The sequence below is a fragment of the Chroicocephalus ridibundus genome, chromosome 1 (genome assembly GCF_963924245.1).
Source record: "Chroicocephalus ridibundus chromosome 1, bChrRid1.1, whole genome shotgun sequence".
In the NCBI taxonomy this organism is placed as follows: Eukaryota; Metazoa; Chordata; class Aves; order Charadriiformes; family Laridae; genus Chroicocephalus; species Chroicocephalus ridibundus.
The window spans coordinates 138,202,637-138,213,143 of NC_086284.1; the positions used below are offsets into that span (position 1 = coordinate 138,202,637).

The 10,507-nt window shown below is 45.9% G+C and overlaps 1 protein-coding gene across 1 annotated transcript; it reads right to left on the reverse strand.

The window, feature by feature from the left end:
* Positions 1-1,360: 1,360 nt before the first annotated feature.
* LOC134509976 (cyclin-dependent kinase inhibitor 1-like) lies at positions 1,361-6,704 on the reverse strand. The gene is given in 4 exon segments (XM_063322679.1): positions 1,361-1,663; positions 3,323-3,382; positions 6,312-6,365; positions 6,368-6,704. Coding segments are annotated over 4 exon segments (519 nt in total). The 3' UTR covers positions 1,361-1,595.
* Positions 6,705-10,507: the final 3,803 nt, after the last annotated feature.

The following is a 10,507-nucleotide window of genomic DNA, read 5'->3' on the forward strand; positions in this document are numbered from 1 at the left end:
CTGTTGCAGGTAGCTGGAAACAGGCTCCGACCCTGAAATTTGCTGAAAATCTTTACCTCAGCATACAGATATAGACTGAAATCGCTGTGCTGTTTGGGGGGAAACCAACTATTATTTACGCCTAAACACCTTTAGCGCTTAACGGGGAAAAAAAAAGAAACACACTAAACTCTCCTGAGGTTGCATGTAATGCAGGGTGTATGACTTGCTTACACCGCTTCTCACGCGTACACCTGACACACACACACACACGCGAGCACATGGACTTTTACTACCCAAGAGAAATCTTAGATTGTTTAGATTTGAGACAAAAAGCAGCAGTCCATCATCTCATGTCGTTCTAAAAACCCGACATTTACAGAGCTCTTTCCAAATGAGTTCATTAAGCACTGCATGCATCTTAAGGCCATATGCAGCAGTATAATTTAGAGCGTATATTTTATAGGTTTCTTTTTCTGGTTTACCCACTGATTATTATGTGCTGTAAAATTTCAATTATCCCAACTAGTCAGGGGAATAAAAAAGGGAAATAAAAAGTAGGCGATGGAAAAGCATATGTTAACAAACGCCATAGAAAAGCAGTCCATGTAACATCAAGATTGCTGCATGTGTGACATTTCAGCCTCATTAAGGCCCTTTTTCTTCTTATAGAAAGATTAGCAGAATGAATAAAAAACATAAAATGGCAACTAAACCATCTCCCTCACTCTTACTATGTTCTTACAACCAGCGGGCATTTTAAACCACTGTGGACAAATGCACAGCAAATTTTATCTTCATTTTCACTGTGCAAGCTCAAAGACCTAGAAGGAACAGCACGATCCAAATTAAGAGCTGGATATGGCCCGTGTGGGAACAGGAATGACGTGAAAGACACAAGATATCTTCAAACTTCTCCCCATAACATATCAGTTTAACAACCTAATTCTTGTGTGTGGGGCAGACATACAGGGCTAAAATGGCTGCTGATATAAATGGAGATGTTCCCAAATAATTTCAGCTTTCTCCATTCACATCCCAGCGTTTGGCACCCAAACGCTGTTACTTAAGCCCTGAATAGTTGCAAGCACAAAATTCTGTCCCTGAAAAAATATATCACGGAAAAGGGCTGGGAATTTTTTTTCATGTGTCCGACCTGTAAAGCTGAGATGGTGAAAATTAGTAAGCTGTCCCTGCTGAAACCATACAAAAAAGTATGTAAAGACATGACGATATGAAAGGCCCCAACTGCACAGTGACTTGTCCAAGCACATTATTACATGTATACAGTTGTTTTTACCTGTTGACTACTTTTTCATGTACAATGATTTTTAATGCACATTAAACTGCTCGCCTTAGCCAATTTCTGTAGTGCCCAAGCTTGCTTACCAGTGTTTTTTAAGGCCAGTAATTTCTCACCAATGTGATTCCAGTTGATTTGGTCTAACTTTCATCCCAATGAAAGTATTTTCTGTTTTCACTGCTGCTGTCAGGGATACATGGCTGTGGGATGCCCCTAAGTGTCCGCAGCCTGCACACCCTGGTTTTGAAGGTTGAAGAAGCTTGGCAGATGTTTCCAACCTCTCCCGTGCAGAGCAGTCCTCCTCCCCTTGCTTTCAAGACGTTGGCTTCTTTGCAGCAGCTTGCTTATTCGTTTTGACTCGCCTCTTTGCCGAGTAGTAATCTGGTGAAGAACACATACACAGCATTAGGGCTATGACTCTGCTAACGGCCGCTTTTCAAGAAATCTCTCATATTCCCTTTTCGTGTTGAAGAAGTCACTTAGCCTTCTCTGTGGCTTGTTAATGAACAAAACTAATACCTTTAGCACGTTCTGCATAAAGCTGTGTCATACCAAGCAAAACAAAGGAAACGTGCTGGCTTTTATCCGGTTGAGATCAAAAGACTTTGAACCCTCTTATGCAAGCTGAGCAACGCGACATTTCACTCCAACTTTTAGATCTGCTGCTGCAGTGCTGTCCAGACAGAAATAGGGGTTTTTTCCCTCTTTAAAAGTAACAAAAAATACTCTGTAAAATAACATCAGAAGAACTATATATATGGGGCACTTTATTTCTGCTTATTAGATCAAACTGCAGATTCAAGGAGGACTGCATAAAACCCTGCACTACCACTGAATTGTAACTAGTTCTTTGCTCACAGTAAGCACTGTGGCTCACGAGGAGAACATCCATTACGTTTTCATACACCCGTGTGGCTGAAGCCTTGTTTCAGGTGCAAATGTAAATTAACGTTAACTACAGAACCATGATTACAACACAGGAGTTTCCTTGGGAGTTCCTTCCCTGCCTCCCACCCTCACACAAAAAAACACATACTTTTTTTTCAGGTCATAGGGCAGAATTAGCTGAAATGGAAGACAGATGATTATTTATCTTCAGAGTTCATGGGATTTGTAAATTGCATTCATAGCAATGAATTTGCTCCAATTTCAGCTGAGGATGCGGGCTCCATGATATTTAAACCTGAGCTTTCTACACAATCAAATTGGCAACAACTACCAAGTCCTTGCAACACAAAGTCTTGCATCCATTTCAACACAGAACATTATTGCCGGGATGACTGGAATTCTGCAGGCTTTCACAGCCAAGTTTGTGCAACGAGATTCCTGCAGCCAACTTCCTTGAGGATATGTCTGCATGGCACAGGAGCATAGTGGAACCTGAGCTAGCCCTCAGTTGGACTTCTGGAGCAGGACGTGATCCCAAGGAGAGTGTATTCTCCCTGGCAGGAGCAGGCACTGCTAACTTAGTACAAAAGCAAATCCTGCTATTACTGTAAGCCGCTGTAGTCTCTCAGTGGAGCAGCAGAGGAAAGGAATACCAGTAAGAAAAAGAAAAAAAAAGCTTACATTTCCAAATGTAATCCTTACTACTTATTTCTTCCGTTTAAAAGACTTCAATGTAGCTATCCTTCATTTTATTTTGGGAAAAGAAATGCATTAGGAATTATCCTTAGTAGACGAAATTCAGAAAAGACTTCAGTAGTCAGTACTCCCATTTCTGCCTGTGAAGAATTTTAGCAAGAGCCCAACTGCTCAGAGCCTAATTTCAAAACTGGTGGAGGCACTTAAAAGCCAGAGGGTCGCAGATTCCCCAGAGCCACATTCAGATGGTCCGCCTTCCATCTAAGATGCTAAACTAGAGTCCACGGGAGTTGGCTGGTTAGCCAGAGGGACTTCAAAGAGCACTTGCACTTTAAGTATATAAGGCATAAGGCATAAGTAAGGTACTGAGGAGGATGCTGCCTGCAGCACGTCAATAGGAAAGCCTGGCCACAGCAACCTAGGAGGGAAAGATTTCTGTTGTTTAAAAATACCTACCTAAACACCTGCTGTCCTTTCCTCCCCATTTTCTCCCGGCCATCTTGCATGAATGATCTGCTTCAGAAGTAAGACCAGCTAGTGAAAACACAGGCTTTTTACCAATTATTTTCTCTCTTTGCCCTTTAGCAAAGGAAACAAGGATTTATGACTGTCTCCCAGGAGAGCCAAGGTCTAAGTGTATCAGGCTCAGGCAAGCCAAAAGGTTTGGAAAAGGAGAGGAGTGGAAAAAAAAAAAAAGAAACAAAAAGAAAAGGAAAAAGTTAGAAAGGCTTATAGCCTGTATCTAAGCTGCTTTTTTTATTTGTGGCTCTCCCAGAAAACAGAGCAGAACGACACTGGGGTCATAATGAAAAAGAGAGAATGGAGGTGAAGTGCATGTATATAAAAGAGTTGAGAGACAGAAGGAAAAAACCTATTTTCGTACCAGTTCACCCTGCGTGTCTGAGTCATCAAATGCAGCAAGAAAACCTCTGCTCCTTCCACTCTGGAGGCGCCAATGTCCACAAAACCTTATGGTTGGTTTTTTAATATATTGATATTTATTTAATGGGCCACAGCTGTCTTTGAAAGTCTAAATTAAATGCACATTGTTGGATCTTAACGTAAAGCCTTACAGCGCTCTTGTTGACCAAAGCAGAACGCAGATAACCGGGTTCAAATCCAACCTCAGATCCTAATCCTAAACTAACCTTTCATTACAGGATGGCAGAAGTTGAGCAAAGGGGTGGAAGAGTGGGGTCAGTCCGTATCAGTAGGTATGACTTTCCCTGGCTCAGTTTGGCCTGAATTACTTCAGTCGTGCCTAGAGGGACGAGGTTCCTGCCGCTTAGAGGAAAACTTCTAATGCACCCTTCAGCTGGCAATAAGAAGGGGGCGTGCGCGTGTCCCTGTGTGAGAAGGATTGAGAGAGGAACTGATCTCCAAGCCTCACCAAATGAGAAGACTGCAAATGATTTTCCTGGCCCATCTCGCACACCCAGATTCCCTGGGGAGAAGGGTACCGTTGTTAGACTAAAGTGTTTTCTCTTAAGAAAACACATGTGGGAAAGTGTTAAACTGTGCAGCGTGGTATTTTGGTTTCCACATCCCCATATGAAATGTTTCTTGCCTGGGGAAAACAAAACGGAAGAAAAATATCCCCTGGAAATATCTGCATAATTTACTCCCACACACCTAGTGAGAGATTTACAATTGAACAGCAGTTCCCTCAAACCATCACAACATTGTGCTCTGAATTGCACTTCTGTACTCTTACCTGTAAATTATACTGTTAATTAGTTAATGGCTGTAAACTGCTTTGGAGAAGAAAAGAGCACTCATTAAATAGCATTGTTCTGTACTCCAGCGTGCAATGTTCCACCTTTCATTAATCTCCAACCTCTTCCTGAACCTCTCGCTAGCAATTAAGTTTCATACCCTCAAATAGCAAATTAGTCTATTGTCTGACTTAACTGAGATCAACATCACTGTTCAGAAAGTGTTTCCTGAAACCTTAGCTTCCATTATCTTCTAGGCAATTTCGAGCTGGTGTCTCACATCAAATTCCCGAAAGAAAATCCTTGGTTTACCTCTTGAAAACCTCAGTCTTGGATAAACCAAAACCCCAATATGGACAAGGGAAATCCATTATAGAATCATAGAATTGTTGAGGTTGGAAGGGACCTTTAAGATCATCAAGTCCAACCTTTAGCCTACCCTGACAAGAGCCACTTCTAAACCATGTCCCTAAGTGCCCCATCTACCGTTTTTTTAAACACCTCCAGGGATGGTGAATCCACCACCTCCCTGGGCAGCCTATTCCAATGTTTAATAACCCTTTCAGTGAAGAAATGTTTCCTAATATCTAATCTAAACCTCCCCTGATGTAACTTGAACCTGTTTCCCCTCGTCCTATCACTTGTCACCAGGGAGAAGAGGTCAGCCCCCATCTCTCTACAACCTCCTTTCAGGTAGTTGTAGAGGGTGATAAGGTCTCCCCTCAGCCTCCTCTTCTCCAGGCTAAACAACCCCAGCTCCCTCAGTCGTTCTTCATAAGGTTTGTCCTCCAGGCCCCTCACCAGCTTTGTAGCCCTTCTCTGGACACGCTCCAACACCTCAATGTCCCTCTTGTAGCGAGGGGCCCAAAACTGAACGCAGTACTCGAGGTGGGGCCTCACCAGTGCTGAGTACAGGGGGATGATCAGATTTTCTGACCAAGCTCAAATCCTGTTGAGAAGAGAAAAGGAGGGGCCAGATGTTCAAAAGAGCTTAGCATGCAGGATGCTGAGGACTTTCAAAAACCTAAAGCTCTGTTACGGGTGCTGAAACCCGCTCCTGGCAGCAAGTCCTGGTGAGAGGCATTTGAAAACCTAGCCCCTTCTGCCACCTGGCCAAGTTTAAGATCAATTTGCCCTTAAAATTTCTGGATGCCTTCACTGAGTACAATATCCAAGCTGAAGTTAGCAGGAGAACCCGGCTGCTTTCTCTGGTTTCTGGTCTTCCTTCTAAGGCTTAGCTGGCTGGCCAGCGTTCCTTACTGCACTCGGGAAAGGGTGCCCATGGCCAAACCTGCAAGCAAGCAAAAACCCCAAAACTCCCATCTGACGCTGTTTTCCTGCTGTGCTCCTTCTTGAGAAATCATCTCACTGCCTTTCTTAGACTGCCTTTTTAAACATCTAGCCCTCCTAACCATCCCAACTATGCTCCAGCAAGAAGTGGTCATTATCTTAGTGCTCTGTGACAAGTCCTAAACAGAATCCCAGGGCCAGGAGGTGTCGCATAAGCCCTTTGAAAAACATAAGCCCCATGCCTATCAATTTAGAGCGTGCCTGCCTTCTCCTTCAGATGCTTCTTTGAAGGGTTGCACTTTCTTAAAGCAAGACTGGTTTACAGGCCCACTTTCTTGAAGCAAGACTGGTTTGGGGCGGGGGGGACACCCACCAGAGAATTTTTAAGCAGCTGCTGGGACCAGGTTTGATCGTCTGAGCCACACCAAGGTCTCACACACCTGTCAAAGACATCTGTCTTCTCTTCTTCCCTTCCAAGATCCTCTTGCCCCCGTCTTCTTGGAAGTTTTGGGTTTCTCGGGCAGTGCCACCTGGGCAAAATGGTGACTCTTGTCCTCCACACCCAGGGGCCAGTTCAAGCGCTGCAGTGATCTCCGAGCACCTCCCACCATGCAGCTGTGGTAGAAGGCGGGCACCTCGTGGCCTTCAAGCTCTTCCCACTGCAGGAGCCCCTCTGCTGGCATGTCCCAGAGGAAATCAAAGTTCCACTTCTGCTGGGCCCCCTCCACGTTGTTGCGCAGCATGTGCTGGAAGTCCTGACGCAGCTGCTCGTGGTCTACGGGGCCAAAGAGGTTCCTCCGGGCGTGAGTTGTCTTCCCCGGCCTCCGCTCCATCTTTTCTCCCTGGTGCCGCTCCCCGGTGAGCGTACACAGCAGCGACTCCCTGCCAAGGACAGAAAGACCATCAGCCACCCTTTGCACGCTCAGTTTAGTGGGCACTGCGTACTCTTTGAGGGGAGTGTGGCAGTAAACCTAGATACTTTTGATCCCGCAACAGGAAATCTTGGCTTATTTTGAAAGACATTTATCCCGATCTCCAGTCCAGAGTGGGAATCGCCATCTATAGGATGTGTCTATAGAAGGAGAGGGAAGGGTGAAAAGCCCTCACCTCTTTTGTACACCCTTATTTCAGTGTACACCGAGTGAGGGCTTGCCCCACGGGTTACTGAGGCACGCAAGGAAGTGGACAACATCCCCTGAGGTAGTGCAGCAAAAGGCAGAAAGCACAGAAGTGGTACATGGGGAAAATGGCCACGTGTATCACCTTGAACAAATGAAAGGACCTGAGAAGGAGAATATCCAAGACAATGAGGGGTGATGACAATCAGTAAACTACAGAAGACATGTTTAATTTTACAGTGAAGGTGGTAACTCTTTCCTGACTAGTCTTACCATTTGTTTTGCAGTGCCAGCCAAGTTGGAAGCTAAAGGCAACCAGAGCAATCACCTGTTTTTTGCCTGACATTTTCATTCCCTTTTCTTGAAGCAATTGCCTGAGAAATAGTCCCAGTCGCAGACAAAAACACTGTCTTTTTTCCTAAAGCATCAGTAGGCGGACTTCCCATTTGATAGGCCAGCATGGGGACAGAAGAGATGGGGTTTGCAGCCTCCTCTGGCAGGTAAGATGGGGACACGGCAGGATGGAGAACTGAAACAGGGCATTTTGCAGATTTCATAGGCCAGAAGGGCATAAATTTCCAAATACATTCACCTATTAATTCCTGCAACAGATCTTGAAAATAGATCTTAAAGGTCATAAAGAATTCTTTAAATATGGATTCACAACAGTTAGCCCCTCTCACAAGCTGCGATGCATAGCAGTGGCCAGGCTAAAACAAAACTTCAGAGAATCATTAGCGAACAGTCAAATTTTGGACTTCTTGTGCTACTGAATTCTGAAGGGCATAAAGGGTTTGGGGACAGCTGAGAGAGGTCAACTGGTGATTTGCCTATAGACCATGCAGATAGGGCAGCAGAGCTCCCGCAGAACCTCAAGCTCCAGGCTTGGTCTTCAAGGTCTTAAAGTGCTCCACCCACAACAGACACAAACCCATATGTGCCAGGTATAATCACCCCCCACCCACCCCCCATATTATCTTTGCAGGGTTATATCTAATCCACATCAACTCTGAGCATCCCCTTGCAATCACACCCCAAGTTCCTACTCCGAGAATGTCACTTGGCGGCTCTGGTATCAAGAGCTTATCGGCAACAGGGTGGTGCTGGCACTTTGATGGTTCTGTACCTAGTCTGCCACAGAAAATTCAGATACTGAGGGATGCGGCTACATCCTCCTAGGTGGAAGCTGAGTGCCAGTTCTGCAGCTGATAACACACCTGAGCTGGAAGCTGAGTGCCAGTTCTGCAGCTGATAACACACCTGAGCAGCAGAGGTCCCAAGAGGCAGTCTGGCTCCTGCATCCATTTATAAATCTTATTCCTTGCCCTCAGTGGCCCCGAACCAGCATCCCGCAAATGCATGGCCCAAAGCCACAGGAAATTAAACCAGAGAATGTCAGGCCCTGGGTTGTCCTTCTGGTGCACGGATTGATTTCCAAACATTGGGTGTGGTTCTCTGGACGCTGGTGTCTCCCATGGAGCTCCAGGATAGGAAGCAAAATAGCCCGGTTCTGTCTGGGACACCAGCTGGGGCTGATCATTAGGTCTGATGGGATGACAGTGCCTTCTGGGCCCCAGCCAGGTCCCACGAGTGGTACCGCACTGTGCCGTATGGTTACGCTGGCTCGTTTCGTGTGAGCCTTCAGCACTCAGCTGCCAAGGGGAACAAAGCTGGCAGGTGCCCACCAGACGCTCCTTGCAGGAAAGGTAGGAAAGCACTTTTCCTGAGGAAAAGCAGCCGAGAGAACAACAACGACAAGGATAATCCTCTAGATGGCATCCAGAATCCCCAAAACTTCACAAAAAACTTTTCCCGGCGTTGCGCACAGCCTTGCCTTAAAGCCGTCAGGATACTCGGCAGTGCCGGCTGTCACTATAGCTAATAACAATCACACCTCCACTACTGCTTCCTCTGGTGCTGAGCCCTCCTCAGCTTCAACCGAGTTCATTCAAAGGCAATCGGGTCTTAGGAAAAGGCAAAAGGCCTTACGAAAGGCGACACAGTCCTTTGCAGGAATGTTCCTCATTCTTAGAAACTTTCCTCATATGTATTAGAACTGACTGTTTGCTAACAGTGAACCAGGGTTAGGAAGAAAGTATTTATCAAATAACTATGGCCTTTTCTAACAGCATATTTTAATATCACACAGGAATGAAGTAGAAAAGACTCTGCCTGGCTCTGTTAATGATTATGGCTATTCCAGTGCAGCCTGGGAATCCAGTGCCTTGTCTTTAAGACTGTCTAATTCCAGGTGTTTCAAAGGAAGATATAAAGCCAGCAGAGAGGATAATTATAGAATAACCTTTCCCTATGGAAAGTTTCCTCCTAATGCTCTTAATTATGTCATGAATCACAAATACTTCTAACTTCTAAACTTGCATCATATGTATATACTGCCTGTTGCTGTTTCCATTATTTATGGTCGCAACCAGGGTGAAATCCTGGCCCTACTGAAGTTAGTGCTAGTTTACTGCAGCAGAACCAGGATGCGGCCCTTCACTTTTTTCCGGACTCTTTCCAGGTCTTGGCTGGAAAGCTGCACTGTCATTATTCCCACAGCTCAGTCTGAGTTGCGTGGGTGTATTAAAACACCCGTAAAACAAGACTGAAATGTTTCCGAAATGCAAGAACGTTATTGGTAGGGTCCTTTTTTTTCTTAACCCATGATGCCTGTGCCACTTAAGAACAAGCTGTCAGCCCTGTTCTGTCAAGCTCATACCTATCCATACGTGCCTCCTTACTGAGACAAAATACAGGACAAACGCCGAAGGTCGGAGCTCTGCACTAGCAGTGGCCACTTCTGTTTTCTCTCCAGCTGTGTCCTAGCTTGGAAGAGTTGAAGAGAAACACAAACTTGCTAGGCAGTTCAGTGCTTGTTCCTTGCCTCAAACTTTCAGAGCATTGGAGGAATGTTATATCACATTTCTGAATTTCCACTGAATTTCCAATGTATGCGTGAGGGGAAAAAAAAAAAAAAAAAAGATGACAACAAGCAAAGGAACTAGTGCTGTGGATATTTCAGTTTCGTTCTTTCAGCGAAGGCTTGTTTCCCTAAATAATTTTGATACTGAAAGCTACTAGCTTATAATTCTGATTTAGAGACGCACCGCTGGCCCGTGGCAGGTGCTCGGGTACCTTTAACTCATTCTTTTCTGAAACTACAGCTGCAAAAAAGGTCTGCCCGTCCTGTCCCTTCGGGGCGCAGAGGGAGCCGCAGCCCTCGTCCCCTGCCTCCAAACCCCTGGGCCTCTTCTCTGCCTCCCCTGGTGCGCGCTGCCCCGGCGCCACAGCTGAGCGCCACCACCTGTCCCCGCCACGCATCCCCTTTGCGCGGGGGTGACAAGGATGGAGGGTGTGCGTGTGTGTGTGTGCAAAACCGGGATTTATTTGTCACAACCTTAAACAATCGCCACTGAGTGCCCGGGCGGCGCTCACCGCCGTGCCACCCTGGCGAGGTCCCGGGCGAGCTCGTCCCGCCTACGGTGGAGGGGCACCGAGGCGGGGCGGGAACGGTCCCC